Below are 25,958 nucleotides of genomic sequence, written 5' to 3' on the forward strand. Positions count from 1 at the left end.
GTTACTGCGTTATTTTACGTTACTTTTTATGTAGTATAAAGTGTGTTTTATCGGAGCGCTTCAGTGTCATCGTTCTGATTCTTCTTGTGTCACAAGCCGAGGAAGAGAGACCTGCGCTCTTTGTGTGTGTGAGTGTGAGTGTGGGGAGGAAAGAGAGAGAGGAGGGGGGGCGTGTCTGATCATGGCGGAGCTGCAGTCGAGTTTGTTAACATGGAGATATTTTCACTACTTTTCTTTTGTCGAGCACAAAGAAAATAACATTTTAGTTAAATGTAAATTGTGCTTTGGATCCAAGATCCCATCTACTGCCCAAAACAGCAATTCAAATCTGCTGAAACAAGCTCCATAAGCAACATGCTTCGACGAAGCTAGTAAAGAGAGACTCTACTCCAATGCTACTTCACCTCCACCACCACCACTTAAGGATTAACTCTGCCTCTGCTCATCATTCAGCACTGAAGGTACACACTCTGTCAATCAATGTTCCCTCTAATTGTTCATGTGTGTGAGCAAACGCAAAAACTCCCTGAGCATTCAGTGGAGCCCATGTGAGCAACATCAGACGTGCACACTGTGGCTACACCAGCAGCACACCTGTCACAAACCTGACTAAATAACAACTTCAATCTCCATCCATCCATCCATTTTTTACCGCTTGTCCCTTTCGGGGTCGCTGTAGCCTATCTCAGCTGCATTCAGGCGGAAGGCAGGGTACACCCTGGACAAGTTCCCACCCATCGCAGGGCCAACACAGATAGACAGACAACATTCTCTTATTATTATAATCAAATGACAGCAGTCATTTCCATTTCTAATATAAGTGTTTAGGCCCACTTACAATGACAATAACAACAAATATTGTTTTTCATGAACTGTGTACTTGTATTGTTTGTCTGGGTGGAGGTCCTGCTTTGGAAATAGTTTGTACCCCTTTCAGACATTGCATTTAGTTCCCAATTAAAACATTCTCATGTTGCACAATGAGATGTAAGCAGGGGATCATGTGTACATTCCTGCAACTTCCTGTTTGTAAAAAATATATTTTTATTAGTATTTATTTAATATACTAACAGCATTTAATTATTAATAATTATAAATTAAGATTCCTAATAAATGACACTAGAATAAGCACACATTTGATTGGTAAATCATAGTGTAACAACCTGGAATGACACTTTATGTGTGGTGTTGGAGTTGTCCCACTTTTTGTGTGGCTGTAAACACCTCACTGGCTAAGTGCCATATGTGCATGTGTTGGCGCAAGTGAGAAAGAGCGAGCGGCTGCTGTTGATATAACAAAGTTGCTTTTGGTCTGGTTTGTACTGCAGAAAATGACCACTTTTGCTAGATATCATTTTTTTTACTAATGTTTTGGTGATGTGTTTATGGCCGACAATGAAGAGTTTTGCTCAGTAAAGTGATGGATGGAATGCATGTCCTCAAAGCGTCTCGACAGACGTTACAATATTCGAACAAGGATGACGAAAAGTGTTTTCTCTGTCGTGTCCGTGTGTCGAAAATTGTTATGCGCTTATTTTTTTATTTGATTTTATGCGTGGCATAGATTTGCCGTGCGCAGAGGATGCTTGAGCAGTGCGCAATTGCACAAGTGCGCACCTTAGAGGGAACACTGCTGTCAATTCTCTTATATACTCTTTCATTCTAGACTTCTAGAGTGTTTGATTATCACATCACTCTAAATGTATAGACTATAAAGTTCACAAACATAGAGAGGGATCCTAGTGGGCCAGGCCAATCTAAACTAAAACTGGGGAAATGTGTAGTGTTCTGGGCTTCAGACATGATTTTGTGTCAGAATTCCTTGAGAAAAAAATGCCTGGTTAGGCTTTGTGTATGTAGTGTGTGTAAGGCTGAAACGACGCGTCGACGTAGTCGACGTCATCGGTTACGTAAATACGTCGACGCCGTTTTTGTGCGTCGACGCGTCGCATATTTACATCACACTACCGTCACGGCGAAGCGCAAAGCAGACGATCAAAGCAGACGATGCGAGCGGTGCGAGCGAGGGGGAAAAAATCACGCCAAAAGTTGTCAAAAGTGTGGGAGTATTTCAATAAACGGCCTAATAATGTTGTTGTATGCACACTGTGTCGAGCGGAAATGGCCTATCATAGCAGCACAATGGCTATGAACGAACATTTGAAAAGAAAACCAACTATTCAATCGTCCGTGCGAGCATACGTTGTCATCATTACACAAAAACATGAATGTGTCATTTGTATCTGCTAGGGGTGTAACGGTACGTGTTTTGTATTGAACCGTTTCGGTACGGGGCTTTCGGTTCGGTACGGGGGTGTACCGAACGAGTTTCTAAGCTAAAGCTAAAGTCTTAACAAGCTGCTTTGCTCCTACTGCCTCTGTCTCAGCACGCAGCATTGTCCCACCCACACAACCATCTGATTGGTACACACAAAGCATTATCAGCCAATCAGCAGTGCGTATTCAAAACGTTACCAGCCAATCAGCAGTGCGTATTCAGAGCGCATGTAGTCAGCGCTTCAGCGTCGAGCAGATAGGTGTTTAGCAGGTGAGCATCAGGCAGCGGACTCTCCCCAAATGATAATAAACACCTCCCAGTCAACTACTAGTAACATCACTAAGAGCCCGTTGACCTTCTAGAAACTTAAACTGCAGCTCAGCTCACTCGCAGTCCTGGCTTGAGGTGAAGGCTAATTACCTCTCATTCCAGCCACATCGACCCCTTCTGAGCGCCTATTTTCAGCTGCTGGGAATATTGTAAACATGAAAAGAACCAAACATGTACACATGCTAACCTTTCTTCATTACAACTGTTAGTCACTCACTGGAATGAGTAGAATTGGTTATTGTGTACTGTGTTGGACTGGATGTTTATTTTGCACATTTTAAAAGCAATACTTAATGTTTACAGTGCTCCAGAATATTTAGATTGGCACTTTTTTGTATTGGATGTTTATCTTTATTTTTGCACATTTTAGCAAATAAGCAATACTTTCACTTTTGTTGAAATGTTTACACTGTTGTTACAGAATATTTCGTTTTGCACTTTTTTGTATTGGATGTTTATCTTTATTTTTGCACATTTTAAAGCAAAATAAACAATACTTTTACTTTTGAAATGCTTATACTATTGCAGAATATTAAGATTTGCACTGGATGTTGACTTTTATATTTGCACATTAAAAAGCAAATAAGCTACTTTTAATTTTGTTAAATGTTAAAAGTTTTAAATGTTTACATTGTTACAGAATATTTAGTCATGTTGTTGTCAATGTTGAATGAGTGGCCATACTTTTTTTTTTTGTAAATAAAAGCCATGCCTTTTGAAAAAACTGGCCTACATTTATTTTTTCATCTTCATTTTGAATAAAAAAATAATCGGTAAAAGGAAAAATAATCTATAGATTAATCGAAAAAAATAATCTATAGATTAACCGATTAATCAAAAAAATAATCTATAGATTAATCGATAGAAAAATAATCGTTAGCTGCAGCCTTAAGTGTGTGCCTTTCTTGCTTTTCAGCTATGCTGTTATTATGCTGTTTGTTACTTATGTATGTTATGTTGCAGCTATTTAAAATAGTTTTGTCAATTTGTTCTGGCCAGAAACAAATTGGCCCTTTGAAACATATCATTGTCTTTGTGTGTTGTATGTAGACCACATTGCTTAGCAGAGTTCAGTGATGCAAATGCATGTCAAGTTGATCAACAGATTGTATTATTCTCCAGTGCAATAACAGTACTGAAATGAAGGCTAAAAGGGCATTAATTGGAGCTTTAAAAAAAAAAAGAAGAAAAAAATAAGTAACTAAATAGTTACTTTTCACAGTAACGCATTACTTTTTGGTGTAAGTAACTGAGTTAGTAACTGAGTTACTTTTGAAATGAAGTAACTAGTAACTGTAACTAGTTACTGGTTTTCAGTAACTAACCCAACACTGGTAGTATGTCATAGTCAGTTCCATCCATGTCATACATGTAGTACATAATATACATACATATCTCCAGAGAACAATCCACTGTTCAATAACAATCCATCTATTCATCCATGGATTAGCCAAATGTATTTGTAATGTTACGCAGCAATATTTTCGTCGGGAGTCGTGACATATTGTTGGCATTACTCTGCTAAAATGTCTAGTTTGACCGCACGGACCATCATCGAAATAATTATATATAATAATATATAATGTATTATATATCGCATAGGCCTACTTTGATGGCAAGCCAATGCAAACAGTAAAATTACCGCCACATTTCGTTCAGCATAACTCCATGTTGCATCCAACCTGCCACACTGCATTCTCTTCCATGTACGGACATCACCATCTTTCAGTGCAGAGTGCAATTCTGTGAGCCGACCCACGTTACACAAAAACCATGTTGCGCATACATCATATAGCAGGGGTGGGCAATTAATTTTTACCGGGGGCCGCATGAGCTACCCGAGCACTGCTGGAGGGCCACATCGACAATATTTCAATTAAATTTTGCTCAATATTATTTTTGATCATCATCGGCAGTCACTCGTAGTCGAGTATGACTGTCCTCAGAATGGATGGATTCCCATTCGGGAGGACGCCTGCGTGTGACGTCTTTTAGCGTGGGGAGACTGATGCGCCTGCAGCCACCACACGGTCCTTGGCAGAGAGGGGCCTTGATCCAGTGGCATGGATCCATGACGACTGGAGACCGCTCTCTGTTGCAGCCTTCATCCACCTTCAGTGCCGTTGTGACATGCAGTGTCATCCTCCGCCACTTCCCCCGTTGAGGTCTTTGAAATGCTATTCAACCCATAGCTGGGACCCTGACAGGTACTACCACCCCGGGTCAGAGTGGACCTGGGAGCAATGATGACTGAGGGGTAACTCCACCTTCCCCAAAACTCCAGAGCTCCCGAACTGAAGCCTCATCACCGGATGCAGTTTTGAGTCATACCCAGGACAATTATTTTTGATATATACCGTAAGATAAATAATAATAATAATAATAATAATAATAGTAATACTTCAACATAGTGTGTCTAACAGCATTCCATGACTAATATATATAAATTAACATTAATAATAAATGACAGTAAAATAAGCACACGTATGACTGAGGAGTCATAGTGTAACTTTGTGTGGTGTTTGAGTTGTCCGACTTTTTGTGTGGCCATAAACGCACCAGTGGTTTAGTGCTATGCGTGTTGGTGACAGATGACAAGTTGGTTTTGGCCTGGTTTGTACGGCAGAAAATGACTAGTTTTTCGAGATAGAATTGTTTTACTCATGTTTTTGGTGTGGTTATGTCCGAATATAAACAGTTTTGTTCAATAAAGTGATCGATATAATTCCTGTCCTCGAAGCATCTCGATAGACGTTACAATAATTGAACGGTGTTCAATTGAACGGTGTTGACGAACACCGTTAGGGCCGCTTGTTGTCACTGTCACTCAAAGTTGCATTGCAAAATTCCATAGAATAAATATGTTTATTTTGTTTAGAATTCAGATGGGATTTGATTTGGTGCGCGGCATATATACTTGCTGCGCGCAGCGGACGCTTGAGCAGTGCGCAATTGCGCAGGCGCGCACCTTAGGTGAGGGGACGTTGCTTTGCAGTTCATGTGTTGTTGAAAACACGCCATTCCTCATCAACTTTTCTCTTTTTGGCGTCTCGGGTGTAAACCGTGCATCACTTGTCGCTGCATGTGCACCTTCACTCGCAGGTTACACACGGACACACGCCCATAAATAATACTTTTCAAAATAAAAGCAGCACAGTTGTATTGCGCGCAGGACATAGATGTTTTTTCAACTTTATTTTGTAATTGCAGTTGTTCACATTCACTCACAATCACGCACACGCATACGTCCACACGGAAGTAATACAAATAACGATTTTCAAAACAAAAGCAGCACCGTTGTATTGCACACTCGACATAGATACTTTTTTAAATTTATTTTGTAATTTATAATTGGCCTCACGCGGGCCGGACAGGGACGCACAAAGGGCCGGATGCGGCCCGCGGGCCGCAGAATGCCCAGGTCTGTCATATAGCCTACTACCATGTCAATACACAAAGTAGAAAATCCATCCATCCATTTTCTACCACTTTTTCCCTCCGGGGTCAGGGGGGTGCTAGAGCCTATCTCAGCTGCATTCTGGTGGAAGGCGGGGTACACCCTGGACAAGTCGCCACCTCATCACAGGGCCAACACAGATAGACCACATTCACACTCACATTCACAACCTAGGGCCAATTTTAGTGTTGCCAATCAACCTATCCTAAGGTGCATGTTTTTGGAGGTGGGAGGAAGCCGGAGTACCCGGAGGGAACCCACGCAGTCACGGGGAGACCATGCAAATTCCACACAGAAAGATCCCGAGCCCGGGATTGAACTCAGGACCTTCGTGTTGTGAGGAAAATCATTACATGTAATGCATTATATTGTGCCAAGCAAATACCACCCGGTATGTGTTTGATGATACAGTATCAGAAACCGCAATTAGCTGTGCTAATGTTGGAACCCATTTCCTCTGCGTATCGGCATATAGAGAACGAAATAGGCACTGACACAACCCATATCCACATAGGTTTTTATCGAAAATATTGTCCGTGGCGCTGGCGGGAATGTCGCACAGCCTACTTTGATGCGTCTTTTTTGTCAAAGTTGAGTGAAAATAGGAGCATATTTACGTTCAAAGACACACTAAATCCTCTTATACTGTGTTTAAAAAAGGCAGCAAAGCAGTGTTATTGAGTCTCTGTTTGAGCCGTATACACGCATATGCTGAGCGGAGTGTTGGAACTCTACACCTTGGCCAGTGTTTGCAAAAGTCTGCGTTTTTAAGGACAGAAGTATGAGTTTGGGTGTGGACAAGAGGCCTAAACGCAGAGATAAGTAAGCGTTTATTAAGTATCTGTGTTCGTGTGGACATGGCCTGAGACAAAAACTTTTCCTTGTGGTAAGTGCTAAAGCGTGTTTATATTTTGCCGTTCTTCTGAGGTTATACCCCACATCTCTTTCTATGAATAAACTTTGAATATTTGCAGGCAATTGATAACTTCTTGCTTTAAACATGATAAGCCCTGTCAAATATTCTACTAAATCAGGAATTTTTTAACAGTTTTGCCCTTAAAAATAAGCTATTTGTGTGCTCCCTGAACCCCACATTATGGATAATTCCAACTGCCCGTTTTTGTAAAATTGTTAAGGGATGTGTGTTGGTTGTATAGTTATTTCCCCAAACTTCTGCACAGTAACTTAAGTAAGGATAAATGAGTAAATACTATAGTTGCTGGAGGGATTTTCCATCGAGCTCTTGTGCTTTTGCGAGCACTCCGTTGCTTCTTGATCATTTCAAATAAATGTATTTCATATGTGCTTTCCAATTACATTTTTCATCAATTATTACTCTGAGGAATTTACTTTGCTTAACTCGCAGGAGGTTAACTGACAATTTAACCATTAAAAAATGTAAATAGCTCACAAATTGGTGTTTGGCCTCACTGGCTTCTTGGTTTCACATCAAGGATATTTTCCAGGTGACGGTTCATCAAGTGGCTTATTATTCTTATTCCACGTTGTAGACGTTGCGGTGTGCAGTGTTTTTTTTTTGCCTGTCCGCGCTCCCACATGAGGAGTTACACCAAAAGGAAATAACTGCTTGTCTATTCATTCGTCGGACGGACGAGAGACTCAAACGTCATGTTTCTCCACTGTTGTTTTTGCGTTCAACGTAAAACGAAAATATGTCCATACTTCTGATTTAAACTTCGCAGGAGGTTCTACGCTCTACTCGCCCGCACTGTACAAGAGATCATGAGATGTAGTTTACTTCTCAGACCAGTCCATTTAAAGTAGCAGTAGAGTGGAAAAACAAGTTGACTATGTATGCTTAATTGTGTTTCATTGTATCCATTAAACCAGGGGTCACCAACCTTTTTGAAACCAAGGGCTACTTCTTGGGTACTGATTAATGCGAAGGGCTACCAGTTAGATACAAACTTAAATAAATTGCCAGAAGTAGCCAATTTGCTCAATTTACCTTTAACTCTGTTATTATTAATAATTAATGATATTTATCTTTGTGGAAACACTGATCATCTTAATGATTTCTCACAATAAATATATATAGAAACAGATAAATATCAATATGCAACACTTTATTTTTATATTTTCTCTATAAGTGCACATTTTTCAAATGTAACATTTTCAAATGATCACTTCTAAGACAGTCTTGTGAAATCACAATATCCCATTTTAACTAGCTAGCCACTAACATTTTTTAACAAATCATGAATTACTTTGCACCATGTTTGTACAAATAATAACTCATGTAAAATACAAAAGTAAACTCTCAAATTTTTAAATCATGTCACACTTTGAACTGGACACCAAATCTGTTATCTGTTTATTTGTCAGTTAGTGGGAAGCCTGGCATTTCATGCTGTTAACTAGTGTGTTGTACTCTGGTGTGTAACTTGACACTGCAACTCTGAGTGAGTCTTGCAGATGTGCATCAGTGAGGCGTGTTCTGTGTTTGTTCTTGATGAAGTTCATGTCAGAAAAGGCTGATTCACAAAGATAAGATTTTTCCTCATTGTTTGCGGAACCTTCTTAATCTTTTGGACATATTTTCACAGCAATCTGGCCTTAAGCTTAATTATGATAAATGTAAAATGTTAAGGATCGGAAATCTAAAGGGAACGTCCTTTCGAATGGAATGCAAAGTGCCTGTTTTGTGGACAGATGGACCAGTTAACATACTTGGTGTTGTTGTCCCAGAAAATCTGGAAGATCTAGGCTCAGTAAATTATGATAATCGACTAAGAAAGCTGGACAAAATTATGCAATTATGGAAAGGGAAATCCCTAACCTAGTATGGTAAAAAGTCTATTGCCAACTCGTTAATTATTCCTCAATTTATTTATTAGTTATTGTCATTACCAGCTCCATCACAAAACTTTTTTAAGATTTATGAGCGGAGGGTCTTCGATTTTGTCTGGAACGGCAAACCAGAAAAGATTAAAAGAAAGGTTTTGTACAAAGAGTATGAATATGGGGGCATGAAACTTCTCAACCTTGAAGCTATGTGTCTGTCTTTAAAAGCATCAATTGTTCCAAAGATGTATTTAAACATTGAGTGGTACACAAATGTCCTGTTGGACAAAAAACATGTACTGTATCAAAAGAAATTGTATCCTTTTTTACAAGTGATCCCCTCCCAGAGAGTCTGCTGGGAAACATGGCGGGGTTCATAAAGGAAACAATCCACTCATAGTGGTGTTTTCAATTTTATGTGCCAGAAAAAAGAGACGATATTTTGCAGCAGTTAATATGGATGAACTCTAATATTGTAATAGATGGAAAGCCTTTCTTTTGGAAAAATATGTTTGAAAGAGGAATCATTTTTGTCAATGATATTATCAATGAGAATGGTAAAATTATGAAGTATGATGAATTTAGAGCTATGTATGGTGATGCTTGCTCAAGCTTTTCATTTTATCAACTAACTGGAGTAATTGGGAAAAGATAGAAACAAATAATTAATTATGGAACTACTAAATTATTAGTTTGTAAACCTCTAATAAGAAATTCTAGTTGGCAAAAAGGAACTAAAATAAATAGAAAAATATATAATTTTTATTTAATAAAGAAATCTTTGAAGGCTGCCTCATACAACACAAATGGAAAATGGGAGGACTTTTTTGACTGCCCGTTGCCATGGGATGCCATATTCAAACTAATCTATAAAACCACTATCGATGTGCAAAATCGTTATTTTCAAATTAAAATTATTTATAACTTCTTACCCACAGGGAAAATGTTAAAATTATGGAATATGACAGAGTCAGATGATTGCCGATTTTGTTGTCAGGAGCCTGAATCCACCCTGCATTTGTTTTGGTATTGTCATATTGTGTCTTTGTTTTGGGTGGAAGTTCAAAAAATTTGTTTAAGGATTGGTTTGTTTATGAAGCTTAATGTGGTTTCTGTTATTTTAGGAGAGTTCATTGACAATCATGATTTAGTCAATTTAATTATAGTACTCTGTAAAATGTTTATTTTTAAGGCCAAAAACAGATATTCACTTAGTATTACTTTCTTTAAAACATTTATTCAGTATTTTCTAACTTTAGAAAGTTACATGGTTGAAAACGATAATGATGCCAAAAAACATTTAAAAAAAGATGAGAAGTCCTCAAAGGCTTATTTTGAAAGTATAATTATGTTTATAGATTATATGATATCTGTTGTTGTGTTCCCTAATTTGAGTGACCTGGACATAATCTGGACTGTACATGAATGCTTATTTTGAAAATGTAATTTTGTTTATAAATTATATGCAATCTGTTGTGTTCCCTAATTTTTTTCTGTGTACATGAATGAAGGTGTGTGTTGCTGAGTCCGACTTGGACATTATCTGGACTGGGCCTGGTTTAAAAAACCCTTTAAACAAATCTAATTTCATTGACAACCTGGTCTGTTGAAGATAAGGCCCTTTTTTAAAAAAATTAAATAAAATAAGATAAATAAATAAAAAACATTTTATTGGATAAAAAAGAAAGTAAAACAATATAAAAATAATTACATAAAAAATAGTAATTAATGAAAATGTTAGTGGACCAGCAGCCTATACAATCACGTGTGCTTCAGGGACTGTGTCCCTTGCAGATGTGTTGTCTATGTTGTGGGAACCAGAATATTGGTAGCAGAAAGAAATAACCCCTTTTGTGTGAGTGGGTGTGGATGTGTGTGCATGGGGGAGGTTTTTTGGGTTGATGCACTGATTGAAAGTGTATCTTGTGTTTTTTCTATGTAGATTTAATTTTTTTTAAAATAAAAAAATATATATATATATATATATATTTTTTTTTAAATTTTTTTTATTTTTTTTAGAACAGGCCTGCGGGCGACTCATCTGGTCCTTACGGGCGACCTGGTGCCCGCGGGCACCGCGTTGGTGACCCCTGCATTAAACCATATCCAATCGTATTCACAATGCACAAGGTATGTGAAAAACACAGTTTAAACATCACAATTTAGTCAGCCATTTTGAATATTCCGCTCTGAATACCTTCGGTTATTTGCGGAGATTGACGTCACAATGGGAACGCTTCTGCACTCTGACCATATTATCAGATCAGTCATACTGGAAACATGCTAAAATTAGACAGAGATGTGCTGTTTATCATTCACAATCTCTAAATAAGACATGAACACATGTTGCGTTTTTTTGCATTCTAAGTTGTAACTAAATACATAAAAAGTCCGCTAACAATGTAGTCAATGGGGTTCTCTATTTTGCCTACAAAATCCGCCAACAATACTCTTTAAACATATCATGACATGAATATTAACCAAATGTGATGTTGTTATTATAAGCGCTAACGCAAAGCAACTATTTCTTAGCGGCAATGATACAGACAGCTAAGTAGCCCTCTGCTGCCTTTACTGTGAGCCGGCAACAATGTCCTGCTGCTCCTTCATCAAATGCATCTCGGCTCGTCAAAGTTATTTTAGATTATAAATAATGCCTGTCATCTGGATAATAAGAGGATTTAGCCTGGACACTAGAAGTTGTTCACCTGTAACATTCAGTTTATACCCGGGGATGGAGACAAACACACACAACCGAAGACAGTGTCTGCAGGAAGACTTCCTTGTTAATACTTTGTGTGCATCATGATTAATTGTTCATCTAAACGGGAAGATGTGGACGTCCTTTCAGTCGTCATTGAAGTAAGAGAAGACATTGTACAGTAAGACAACATTTTATTATGTTTGTAGTTTGTATTTCTTGTTTAGCACTTAGCAATAATGCTACATGATGCTATAGTGTTTCACTAAAGCTGGAGTTGTTTAGCAGAGCTTCTAAATCTTGTAGCTCAACCTCCTTATATTTAGGATCAACAATATAAGGTTCTGAATCATAATTTTGCCCAAAGTTTGCAAGATTTGCATTGTTTTTGATGGGGAAGGAATCTGTGGTCCCTAACTCTACGTCACGCGATGACGTGTCTGGCTTCCTCATCATCTCTCAAAATGGCTTGGGAATCTCCGTGAGATTGATACTATTTGGATCATATCTATTTATTCAAAAACTTTGGAAGTCTTTTGGTGTCATAAATCAGATATATATGATAATAGCTTCAATATAGAGGCAACTTGTTTTTCAACTCAACTGGTGCTTTTATAGCCCCAGAAAAAACTACATTGACACAAGTACTCCAAGTTCTCGTTTGATACGGTCAATACAATGCATCCAAAAAGTATTCACGGTGCATCACTTTTCCGCATTTTATTTTGTAAAAGCCTTGTTCCAAAATGGAAGAAATTCATTTTTGTCATCAAAATTCTACACACAATAGCCCATAGCATATTTAAGTTTAGCATATTAACAATATGTATTTTGCATATGTCCGTTATTTGCGGCTGTTCGCCATTAGTAGTAATCTACTGTATATCATGTTTACCTTTTAACACTCCAACATTAGAATGCAATGATTTGCAAATGATCAGCGCAATTGATTATGCTTCCATCTGTTTTTGATCAACAAGCTTACTTACATGCATATTCCTTTAATCATTGCTTTGCATTGGTTGAAAGTAGGTGTGTAAAAGGAATATGAGGAAGGCATGTGCCTTGCATTTCCAGAAAGAGTTTAATGGATAAAAGGTATGTGCAGGTGTGGGGACTCTTGGACTGTACCTTATTCGTTTTCTTTGAGGAAACCCATTATATTGTCATATTGAAATGTGTTTAGATGTTAGACACGAGACAGACTTTTATTGCTAACATTGTTGCTGGTAGTGTAGTAACTGATTGAAAACAGCTGTTTGAAACAGAGGGTGGAAAAAAAGATACTTTAGGTTCTGCTTCTCCACTGTGTGTGTGTGTGTGTGTGTGTGTGTGTGTGTGTGTGTGTGTGTGTGTGTGTGTGTGTGTGTGTGTGTGTGTGTGTGTGTGTGTGTGTGTGTGTGTGTGTGTGTGTGTGTGCGTGTGCGTGCGTGTAGTTGGTTATAATGGTGAGTCAGCAGTAAGCGTTTGTATTTTCTACCTCCTGTCCATTTGCTCGCACCATGTACACGCTCACAAGCACTCACATTCGTCCATTGCTAAATCACCCATCCCCACACAGTGCTGCCTATTCTACTAGAGACCTTTGAACCCACCAGAGCTGTGAAAACAGTCCTACTCACACTCACTCGCTCTGTCAGACACACGCACGCACGCACACACACACACACAGCAATGAAACTGTGGCTACTCCCTTCTCTGTTTTTCCAGTTGGTCAGGAAGACTGGAGGGAGAAAGACGAGGGAGGGGGCTACAATCTGTTTGGCATAAACTGTACAATGAAGTCACTGTTAAGTGGGCCAACCTAGCCTGCTGCTTAAGTTTGTGTGTGTGTGTGTGTGTGTGTGTGTGTGTGTGTGTGTGTGTGTGTGTGTGTGTGTGTGTGTGTGTGTGTGTGTGTGTGTGTGTGTGTGTGTGTGTGTGTGATGTGACAGGAAGAGAGTGAGCCTCCCACCTTCCACAATTTCATGTTCCTGCGGTCACTGCTGATGTGGGGAATTTAGGGGAGGTTCATAATTTTCATTGGGAGACTCAAAAACAATGTTAAAACATCATAGATCAAGAATCCAAATTAAGGTTACGGAAAATTAGGGAGGAACTTAAAATGTATAACCGTGATATGTATTGCAGACTTTTGCAGTAACGCTATACTGTATATCACAAAACAGTATATTATTCGGCTTATAAAAGAAAATAGAACTATTTTAAAACCAGTTACAAATGTGGGTGTCAATCCAATACTGACAAGTTTCAGGGGTGAAAATTGGCCATACTAATACAGATACTTAAAATGTTCAATATCATAGAACAATAACAATTTTGACGAATTACAATAGGACAGAAACGCAGGATGGCGGTGTAAAAATATCAATAAAACATTTAAATGATTTCCTTATTCCCTTCTATAACATGCATTATGGGTCAAAATAAAGAAAATAGAGCAAACTAACTCAACAAAAACTACTATTTCTTACTCCTTACATTTTTACCCTTAAAGCCCTTCTGTGTCTAAGGGCTTGTTCCCCAAGTTATAAAATAAGATTAAAAAAAATACAAAACGGCAAAAAACACGATTTTGTGAAAAGAGTAGTATTGACCATATACTAATACTAGTTTGGCACTGTTACTGTAGATTTATACTGATCTGCCCATACCCGTTTACCTTCTAGACCTCCAACTTAGCGGTTAGCATTTCTTCTTGTATCCTCCTATGGTGTGTGTATCATATTTAGATATTCCTTGTCCTCCAGTGATAACTTTGTTTGCCACCATGGAGGCAAAGATCATCAATTCAGAAGCAGGTTCAAACTGTAGAGCAGGGGTGGGCAATTAATTTTTACCGGGGGCCGCATGAGCAACCCGAGCACTGCTGGAGGGCCACATCGACAAGATTTCAATTAAATTTTGCTCAATATTATTTTTGATATATACCGTAAGATAAATAATAATAATAATAATAATAATAATAATAGTAATACTTCAACATAGTGTGTGTAACAGCATTCCATGACTAATATAAATAAATTAACATTAATAATAAATGACAGTAAAATAAGCACACGTATGACTGAGGAGTCATAGTGTAACTTTGTGTGGTGTTTGAGTTGTCCGACTTTTTGTGTGGCCATAAACGCACCAGTGGTTTAGTGCTATGCGTGTTGGTGACAGATGACAAGTTGGTTTTGGCCTAATTTGTACGGCAGAAAATGACTAGTTTTTCGAGATAGAATTGTTTTACTCATGTTTTTGGTGTGGTTATGTCCGAATATAAACAGTTTTGCTCAATAAAGTGATCGATATAATTCCTGTCCTCGAAGCATCTCGATAGACGTTACAATAATTGAACGGTGTTTAATTGAACGGTGTTGACGAACACCGTTAGGGCCGCTTGTTGTCACAGTCACTCAAAGTTGCATTGCAAAATCACATAGAATAAATATGTTCATTTTGTTTAGAATTCAGATGGGATTTGATTTGGTGCGCGGCATATATTTGCTGCGCGCAGCAGACGCTTGAGCAGTGCGCAATTGCGCAGGCACGCACCTTAGAGGGAACGTTGCTTTGCAGTCCATGTCTTGTTGGAAACACGCCATTCTTCATCAACTTTTCTCTTTTTAGCGTCTCGGGTGTAAACCGTGCATCACTTGTCGCTGCATGTGCACCTTCACTCGCAGGTTACACACGGACACACGCCCATAAATGATACTTTTCAAAATAAAAGCAGCACAGTTGTATTGCGCGCACAACATAGATGTTTTTTCAACTTTATTTTGTAATTAATGATTGCAGCTGTTCACATTCACTCATAATCACGCATACGTCCACACGGAAGTAATACAAATAACGATTTTCAAAACAAAAGCAGCACCGTTGTATTGCACACTCGACATAGATACTTTTTAAAATGTATTTTGTAATTTATAATTGGCCTCACGCGGGCCGGACAGGGACGCACAAAGGGCCGGATGCGGCCCACGGGCCGCAGAATGCCCAGGTCTGCTGTAGAGGGACATTGGCTGAGCTCACTAGGTAAGGCGCTACATTGCGTTGAGGGCCCATTCGTTGCAGCTTGTCGCTGTCAAATTTGCGGGACAAGATAGAATGTGTTATCAACATGCATGATCACAATATTGCGAAACATTAAAATCTCTATCGTTGGCCAAATTTCCAAATGCCGTTTATTTTGTATATTGTCTACATAACGCAACATTAATAGGCAGTTTTAGACAAAATAGCAATCATTACCAACTGGTAAACAAAGGTTGGACTGGTAGTAACATTTCAATCATATTTTAAGTTTGGGTTGTGTGGCGTTGAAAATAATATTGTGCTTTTTAGTTACACAGTGTGTTCGTGTCCTATGATAAAATGGGACAGGGCACTAGGGGGATACACTGCAGATATTACACTGCACCAGTCAATGCCAAGGGCAAAAACACAGCAACATTCCTAAAGCACTTTTATAAACAGCTTGCTCGTAGCGCAGCAGTGGCACACCTAAACAGCATATATTATATGTACAAGACGACCAACTTTGACATAAATGTGTAAAGTCTAATCCATCAATATACAATAAGGCAAATCTTACTGTGAAAATGTACTGGGACATGTGTCCATTACACCAACTGAAAATGAAATGCTTTTTTTTTTAACATATAAAAAAAATCAGGACTAGCAAACACCAATACTGGATGAAGGGGGCCTAATACCAATGTCTGTTAAAGCTCATCTAATAATGTTGTTATTGTTAATATTCTATTGTTAGTTACATTTGTGTGAATTTAAGTTGGAAAGTTGTTATAATCTGTAATAACAATAATAATAATAAACCTTTGTGTGTTTGTTAATATTGTAACAAATGTAATGTAACAAATATTATATTTTTACATTCCAAACTTTTTTAGCTCAAATAAAAATAAATATGTGATTGACTTATGACTTCGTAGCAAGTTATTGTAAAAATGACAACAGATTTTTACAGCAAAAAAATTATTGCGACTCAGTTGTCCGAATTTTATCGTAAAAAAACTGTGGTACCACTTTTCCATTTACAGTAAAATAAAAAAAAACACACCATAAATTCTACGATAAAATTCTGCCGACTAAGAGCTGCTACTCTATAGATTTTTTTTTCACAAAGTATGTTAAAAAAAAAAAATACAATGATCATATGCATAGGCAATTGTGTACTAATGTCACAAGGTGAATCCTTATACATTTATATTCATATATTATTAATTGTAACAATTGGCCCTCTGAAGGCAGCCATAACTGTGATGTGGCCCTCATTGAAAATAACCTTGACACCCCTGTAAAGTTGAGGTCAAGGCTCAGCATGGGACGTTCAAGTTCTCAAACTCTAAACATCACTGACTTATTTTGTTCATTGGGGGACAGTCATACTGAAACACAAAGTGTCTCTCTGAAACCTATTTAGATATTTATTGGTATTCTTAAGTATTACGTTTCAAAATGAGTCCCAGTTTAGTATTTAGGTTGTTGTTTTTTTGCATTTCCATTGTAGAACTCTGTGAAGTGTGTAACAATATTGTATCTGGTGCATTCTTAATAATTACCTGGTATGGTTGGTAGGCTGACTGATCAGACAGAAAGTCCAGCTGTCGGTCTAATAAGAATTCCACAGCTGTTACTGATGACAACAGGCTTTTCCCCACCACTGGTTTAAAGGCCTGCACACAAACACATAACATTTAGTCAGCAATGACACAACAAAACCAGTAGCAGCAGTATTATGAGTACACAATGTTACTGTAGTCAGTGACAAAGTCACTGGGAAATACATGTATGTTTTATGGAAATTGATGACAGAGCATCAAACATTATAAGACTACCATAAAAACAAAAAGAAAAGAAAAACTCACATATGGAGAAAAGCACAGCAAGAAGAAAGGTAAAGGAGAATGAACCAAAACGTTTCTTTTGTGATAAATAAATTAAAGGTGAAGTCTGACAGTTCAAAGGCAGTACACTCCACTTTGATGCTGCATATTTAATACACACACATACTCTCACAAAGTCCATCCATCAGAAAGAAAAGAGCAGAATAATCTCAAATTCTCTCCACATCTATGCATGTTGTTATAAATTTGTTCTACATTTGGTATTTGTCATCAATGTATCTCTCTTTGGCACTGCATAAGTAGAACATCATGTCATGTATTTGAGTGCAAGTAGGAAGGGTGGGTGATGCTATGATTTATGGTTACACAACAAGCAAGGTCAGTCAGATGGAGATGAGAGGTGGGAAACATGACCACTGTAACCACGCCTTCAAACACCCACATGAGTATCAGGCTGTGTCATACTGTGCGAGCAGGAATAACATGGAGGTTGTGTTTGTGTCTGTGACTCTACTTCTGTCTGTCAAGGGATGTACAGTATTTCAAGCTAATAACGACCTATTTTATTTGGCAGCACCTATAGTATTGATAAAAATGTCAAGAAGCAATAATGCATGCAGTAATGCTTTAATCTGAAGGTGCCTGAATTATTTCATGATTTAATCAGTAATTGTGCTCAGTTCACCTGATATCTCATGACTGGTGATATTACATTTTTCAATGGTTTATTATTTCACCAAAGACACACTAATGTATCACATTTTTATACTTGCCAACCCTCCTGAATTTTCCGGGAGACTCCCGAAATTCAGCGCCTCTCCCGAAAACCTCCCGGGACAAATATTCTCCCGAAAATCTTCCGATTTTCAGCCGGAGCTGGAGGCCACACCCCTCCAGCTCCATGCGGACCTGAGTGAGGACAGCCTTTTTTCACGTCCGCTTTCCCACGATATAAACAGCGTGCCTGCCCAATCACGTTATTCCATACGAGGCGTCCGGCATACCGCCGATGAGCATGGTGCAGATGGAGAAGATCTTCTCGGCGTCCATGTTGGCGCACACGTTGCCAAAGCCGACGCTGGTCAGGCTGCTGAGGGTGAAGTAGAGGGCGGTGATGTACGAGCTGCGCACCGACAGGCCACCGACCGTGTTGTTGACGTATGGCATCTCCGGGCGTTTGCCCAGCTCATGGAGCCATCCTCGGGGAAGAGACGGGAGGACAACAGGGTGACAAGAACTAAATCATCCAGACTAGAGATAAATTGTATTATTATGTTTATCTTACCTAAAATTAAATATATTTATTAATTTAAAAAACAAATAATAAATACATTTTTACTATATTTTGCTAAAAACGTCAAAATTAATTGTATTTTTATTTGTATTTTTTCTTACTCATTACATCCAGCCATAGAATTATACATTAAAATAAACATATTTGAAATAATTAATTTTAAATGATCATAATAATTCATTTAAAATGACCATATTTAATTATTATGGGTATGTGGGCTTGTATTAAGCCTCAGGGAGTTGAACGCCCCTGCCTTACATAGTTCCGGGTCACCCTTGGGCAAGGTGTAGCACCCGAATGCCCCCCCCATCAGGGTTACGATACCCCCCATGAACTACCCTAAAAGAGGATGCGTTACCCGGCCCGGAGGAAGCCCGGGGCCCTCCTCCGGAGCTAGGCCCGGAGGTAGGGCTCGTCAGCGAGCGCCTGGTGGCCGGGCTTGCCACGGAGCCCGGCCGGGCACAGCCCGAAGAAGCTACGTGGACACACCATCTTCTCTGCCACGTGGGCCCACCACCCGCGGTCGGAACCAGTGGGGTCGGGTGCGCTGCCAAGTGGATGGCGGTGAAAGTGGAGGCTCCGGACGGACCAATTCAGGGCAGCAGAGGCTGACTTTCGGGACGTGGAACGTCTCTACGCTGGTGGGGAAGGAGCCTGAGCTGGTGCGAGAGGTGGAGCGCTACCGGTTGGATCTGGTGGGGCTTACCTCTACGCATAGCAAGGGCTCTGAAACCACACTCCTGGACAAGGGATGGACCTTGTTCACTTCTGGAGTTGCTCAGGGTGTGAGGGCACAGGCGGGTGTGGGGATACTCACGAGTCCCCGGCTGAGTGCCTGTACGTTGGAGTTCACCCCAGTGGACAAGAGGGTCGCCTCCCTTCGCCTTAGGGTTGGAGGGGGGAAAACTCTGACTGTTGTTTGTGCATACGCACCAAACAGGAGTTCAGAGTATTCAGCCTTCTTGGATACCTTGCATGGGGTCCTGTATGGGGCGCCGGCAGGGGATTCCATAGTCTTGCTGGGGGACTTCAACGCGCACGTGGGCAATGACAGTGATACTTGGACTGGCGTGATTGGGAGGAACGGTCTCCCTGATCTGAACCTGAGTGGTGGATTGTTATTGGACTTCTGTGCTAGTCACGGACTTGCGATAACAAACACCATGTTCAAGCATAAGGATGCTCATAGGTGTACCTGGTACCAGAGCACCCTAGGCCAAAGATCAATGATCGATTTTGTAATCGTATCAGCTGATCTGAGGCCGTATGTTTTGGACACTCGGGTGAAGAGAGGGGCTGAACTGTCAACTGATCACCATCTGGTGGTGAGTTGGGTTAGATGGCGGGGGAAACCTCTGGACAGACCTGGCAAACCCAAGCGTGTAGTGCGGGTGAACTGGGAACGTTTGGAGGAGTCCTCTGTCCGGAAGGACTTCAACTCCCACCTCCGGCGGGACTTCTCTGGCATCCCTGTGGAGGTTGGGGACATTGAACAGGAATGGGCAATGTTCAAAGCCTCTATTGCTAAAGCTGCAGATGCGAGCTGTGGCCAGAAGGTCTTAGGTGCCTCAAGGGGCGGTAACCCTCGAACACCCTGGTGGACAGTGGTGGTCAGGGAAGCCGTCCGACTGAAGAAGGAGTCCTACCGGGGTATGTTATCCCAGGGGACTCCGGAGGCAGTTGCAAGGTACCGACGGGCCCGAAGGGCAGCGGCCGTGGCTGTGGACGAGGCTAAGCAGAGGGTGTGGGAGCAGTTCGGGGAATCCATGGAGAAGGACTATCGGGCGGCACCAAAGCTGTTCTGGAAGACCATACGGCACCTCAGGAGGGGGAAGCAGGGAACCATCCAAGCTGTGTACGGCAAGGATGGGACTTTGCTGACTTCAAGTGAGGAAGTCGTGGGGCGTTGGAAAGAGCACTTTGAGGAACTCCTGAACCCAAATACATCAGACACACCCTCCCTGATAGGAGCAGGGCCTGAGGATGATGGGGGATCGACGTCGATCTCTCGGAGTGAAGTCACTGAGGTAGTTAGACAACTCCACAGTGGCAAAGCTCCGGGGGTTGACGAGATCCGTCCAGAAATGCTGAAGGCTCTGGGTGTTGATGGGCTGTCTTGGTTGATACGCCTTTTCAACATTGCGTGGAAGTCTGGGACAGTGCCGAGGGAGTGGCAGACTGGGGTGGTGGTTCCCCTTTTCAAAAAGGGGGACCAGAGGGTGTGTGCTAATTACAGGGGTATCACACTACTCAGCCTCCCTGGGAAAGTTTACGCCAAGGTACTGGAAAGGAGGGTCCGGCCGATAGTCGAACCTCAGATTCAAGAGGAGCAATGTGGATTCCGTCCTGGTCGTGGAACAACTGACCAACTCTTTACGCTTGCGGGAATCCTGGAGAGGGCCTGGGAGTATGCCTATCCAGTCTACATGTGTTTTGTGGATTTGGAGAAGGCGTATGACCGCGTCCCTCGGGAGATCTTGTGGGAGGTGCTGAGGGAGTACGGAGTGAGGGGAACCCTGCTGAGGGCCATCCAATCTCTGTACAACCAAAGCGAGAGTTGTGTCCGGGTGCTTGGATGTAAGTCGGATCCGTTTCCAGTGGGGGTTGGTCTCCGCCAGGGCTGCGCTCTGTCACCTATCCTGTTTGTGATTTTCATGGACAGGATTTCTAGGCGGAGTCGTGGCCATGGCGGAGAGGGTATACGTCTCGGGGGGCTAAAGGTTGCGTCACTGCTGTTTGCAGATGATGTGGTCCTGATGGCACCTTCGGTTCGTGACCTTCAGCTCTCACTGGATCGGTTCGCAGCCGAGTGTTCAGCGGCTGGAATGAGGATCAGCATCTCCAAATCTGAGGCCATGGTTCTCAGCAGGAAACCGATGGTTTGTACAGTCCGGGTAGGGGACAGGACTCTGTCCCAGGTGGAGGAGTTTAAGTATCTCGGGGTCTTGTTCACGAGTGAGGGAAAGATGGAGAAGGAAATCAGCCGGAGAATCGGAGCAGCTGGGGCAGTATTGCAGTCTCTCTGCCGCACTGTTGTGACGAAACGGGAGCTGAGCCAGAAGGCAAAGCTCTCGGTCTACCGAGCTATCTACATTCCTACTCTCACCTATGGTCATGAAGTGTGGGTAATGACCGAAAGAATAAGATCGCGGATACAAGCGGCCGAAATGAGTTTCCTCAGAAGGGTGGCTGGCATCTCCCTTAGAGATAGGGTGAGAAGTGCAGTCACCCGAGAGAGACTCGGAGTAGAGCCGCTGCTCCTTCGCTTGGAAAGGAGCCAGCTTAGGTGGTTCGGGCATCTCGTGCGGATGCCTCACGAGCGTCTCCCTAGGGAGGTCCTCGTTGCACGTCCCACTGGGAGGAGGCCCCGCGGCAGGCCAAGGACCAGATGGGGGGATTACATCTCCTCTCTGGCCTGGGAACGCTTCGGGATTCCCCAGGAGGAAGTCGCAAATGTTGCTCTGGAGAGGGAAGTCTGGGGGTCTCTGCTGGAGCTGCTGTCCCCGCGACCCGATTCCGGATAAGCGGTTGAAGATGGATGGATGGATGTTTATCAACAACTTTAGAATTTTATTCATTACATTTTGAAGCTCTCAGAAGCCAAGTTATGTTATATTCCTTAAGATTTATTTATGCAAGTTTGAAGTATCAATTATCTAAACACAGTTTTGTTTGCATATTTTCAGGATGTAGATATATATATATATATATATATATATGAAATACTTGACTTGGTGAATTCTACCTGTAAATATACTCCTCCCCTCTTAACCACGCCCGCCACCCCCAACCACGCCCCCACCCCACCCCGACCACGCCCCCACCCCCCACCTCCCGAAATTGGAAGTCTAAAGGTTGGCAAGTATGCACATTTTGAACAAAGAAGCAGATTGTGCCAATAATCCACTCGAAGACTATGGTTTTGAGTTTTAGTTGGCAATAATAGAGAAAAGAAACACAATGCTGTTCTTTAACTTTGCTTTGTTCACAGCTAAGCTTAACAGAGCAGTATTATATTGTGTTCTATCTTTTGTTTATAGGAAGTGACATTGAGCCTTTGTTCACATGTGGGGCAGTAATTGTTGTCTTTCTAAATAGCTCGCTCGTTTGAAAACCCAAGATCGGCCGAACTGTGGCTCCATGACACGAGGCTGACGTGTCACAGTCTGGATATCTAGGTTTGAATCTCAAACGGAACACTGTGTGGTTTGCATGTTTTCCCTAGGCAGCGTGAGACTGAATGATTGTTTGTCCAGGGTGTACCCTGCCTGTTGCCAAGCCAAAGTCAGCTAGGATAAGATACCCGCAAACCCTGAAGATTAGTGCTATAGAACATAAATGGATGGATAGGTGGATCTTCAAGACCAGATATCAACATGACCAGAGAAAAGTGAAAGGAAGCTTTCTGCAGATAGCGTGAAGCCACAACTCTGCTAAGTAACACTTTTGCAATAATTATCAAAGTAAACAATGCTTCCTGCATCAATCAGCAAGTGCATACTCTCACGTTTGTAAGCATCGTCTTAAGACACAAGTATATCTCACACCGAACCATTCTACCACCGTTGTGTAAATTGCTTGTAAATATGGGACTGTCTGAAACTTGACATATCTTGCTGTCTCCTGGAAGTCTTTGTTTGACCTGAGCTGTTTTTATAAATGTTTTATAAATGTATAAGTGTTTGTTCTTCATGTCAAAAGTGTGAACATTTAAACAGATTGGAAAGAAAAAGTTAATTTTTTGATTTGAAAAAAAAAAGAAAAAAAGATTAAGAGTAATTCAAGTGAAATGAAGCCATAAGATAAAAATAATAAAACAAATGCAACACTGCACAGTACACACCGAAAGGTTGACTAAAAGTAGAAGTGTCTCCATGTTTTTATTGTTATGAAAGATCTTTATATCAGATAATTTACTTATATCTGTTAGTTTACTTATATCTGTTAGTTTCAGACATATATGGATTTATATAGCAACCTTTAAAAGAACTCAATAACACAGTACATCCCTCACATTTCAGAAACAACTTTTTCGTGTCTTCTTAGGTACAAATAAACATTGACACAAGAGTAGTCATCGTAAAACTTGTATAGCTTTGTAGGTTTACCATCACTTGAAAATAATTCAACACCATTATGCTGGCCAATTGCCATGATTGTTAAAACAGCTGGCGATAGAAGTCAGGACCATCACAGTGAATTTGTGCAGTAAGTGTCTTGTACATAGACTCACCAGGGCTGCACATGTGACAGAAATCTTATTTCACACCTCCATCAACCAATCACAACTCCTCAACCTTCTGAGGTTGCCCCAGATGTAGACCTGGGAAATATGGCCTAAAAATAAAAACTCAGATTTGAGTAGACGATTTCCACAGCACAATAAACTGCTGCTGAGTTGGTTTGTTGATACGGTCTTGTGCTCCTCGTAAATAGTTGCATTTCCCCCACACAGATGCTTGAATAAGTTTGTTGTTGGTCTTTTTAAACCAGATTTGCAACGTGCAGCCACTTGGTTCACGTCTGTTGTTGCAAATCCAAACCACTGTCAAAATACAACATTATGCTTTCTGTTGCGTTAACTGTAGCAATGTTAGGTATGCTGACATGCTGTGCCACTCCATTACTAACACCATCACATTTAGTTTAAGGCAGTTTTTTTTAGAAAAACTGCCTTAAAGGCCACTTTCTTAACGGAAGGGACAATGTTCTGCTTCAGAATGTCACAATATATATTGGAATTCATGCTTCCCTCAATGACTTGCAACTTCCTACTGTTGGCAGCACTGATGCATCTCCAGACCATTACGCAACTAACACCATACAAAAAGTACAAACATTGACAGCAGAACACAATACACACTTTCAGATAATGTCCTGCACAACCCAATACACCCATTGAGATAATTTCCTGAAGCGTGTTCATCAACTAGCAACTTGATATCCACACTGCTCAGCAATAAGCCCAGGAAGAAGAAGCAGTCTCATTGCACAGCAAAAGATGCCACACCTCGCAGTGTAATTTCAACCTCACCAGTTAATGAAACAGTAAGTAAATAGTAGTTAAGTTATTTCTAATTATTACTTGCCTCTTACATTGGATATCTGTATTAATAAACTAATAGGCAAATTTAAGCAATACAGAATAAAAGCAGTATTGAGGCTTGTTGTACTCTGTTTGGTAACGATGAATCACTGGTGGTGTGCATCAGTTTGGCTGAAGAACAATGTTGCCTGAGCATTTCCGCTGTGTATTTAGTGCTGTATCTACGTACATCAGGTCAGCGTCCGAGTGTCCGGTACAAAAGTTGTCAGCCAACTGCACTGCAAACGTAACCTGGCAGCCCAGTAGTTAAGGGTGATGTTACCGTCTCTCTCCCTAAGGTTTCATGTGTTTTGAGCCAGACCTTACTCCACGGAGCTGTGGCCTTGTGGGACATGTTGTTTTTGTGGAAGGTGGGCACTGGGGAAAATGTACGCTTCATGGACATGTGTGTGTTTTACCAAGACTAAAAAGAAGGACTATACATAGCAAAACATGTATTATTATTAATCCAAATTCCCAGCTAAAACTTATGCTTTTGCATCAGGCAACTGATTGCTACAACCAAATCTCTATTTAAGGACTTAACTAAAGTTGTACCAACTTGTTCAGAGGGTGTAAAGCTCACTACCCCAGTGCAAACATGATCTACTCTGATTTAGTACCGTTCCATGCACTAAATTGGTCTGATTTCTCAAATAATTTGGCTCAAAATAACCAACACGCCACTCTTTACTAAATTATTCACAAGCAAAGAAGAACACCCAGTAAGTGTATGGCGGGGAAACATTTACGACAACAAACATACACTACACTACCGTTGAAAAGTTTGGGGTCACATTGAAATGTCCTTATTTTTGAAGGAAAAGCACTGTACTTTTCAATGAAGATAACTTTAAACTAGTCTTAACTTTAAAGAAATACACTCTATACATTGCTAATGTGGTAAATGACTATTCTAGCAGAAAATGTCTAGTTTTTGGTGCAATATCTACATAGGTGTATAGAGGCCCATTTCCAGCAACTATCACTCCAGTGTTCTAATGGTACAATGTGTTTGCTCATTGGCTCAGAAGGCTAATTGATGATTAGAAAACCCTTGTGCAATCATGTTCACACATCTGAAAACAGTTTAGCTCGTTACAGAAGCTACAAAACTGACCTTCCTTTGAGCAGATTGAGTTTCTGG

The 25,958-nt window shown here is 40.7% G+C and overlaps 1 protein-coding gene across 2 annotated transcripts in view; it reads right to left on the bottom strand.

Moving 5' to 3' along the window:
* jmjd1cb (jumonji domain containing 1Cb) overlaps positions 1-25,958 on the bottom strand; it is a 257,366-nt gene that overhangs the window by 47,182 nt on the left and 184,226 nt on the right. For both annotated transcript variants that reach the window (XM_062056388.1, XM_062056389.1), the window contains one exon: positions 17,148-17,261. In XM_062056388.1, coding sequence (XP_061912372.1) covers positions 17,148-17,261 — 114 coding nt within the window. The remainder of the gene's footprint in view (positions 1-17,147; positions 17,262-25,958) is intronic.

This window comes from Entelurus aequoreus, linkage group LG08, assembly GCF_033978785.1.
Source record: "Entelurus aequoreus isolate RoL-2023_Sb linkage group LG08, RoL_Eaeq_v1.1, whole genome shotgun sequence".
In the NCBI taxonomy this organism is placed as follows: domain Eukaryota; kingdom Metazoa; phylum Chordata; class Actinopteri; order Syngnathiformes; family Syngnathidae; genus Entelurus; species Entelurus aequoreus.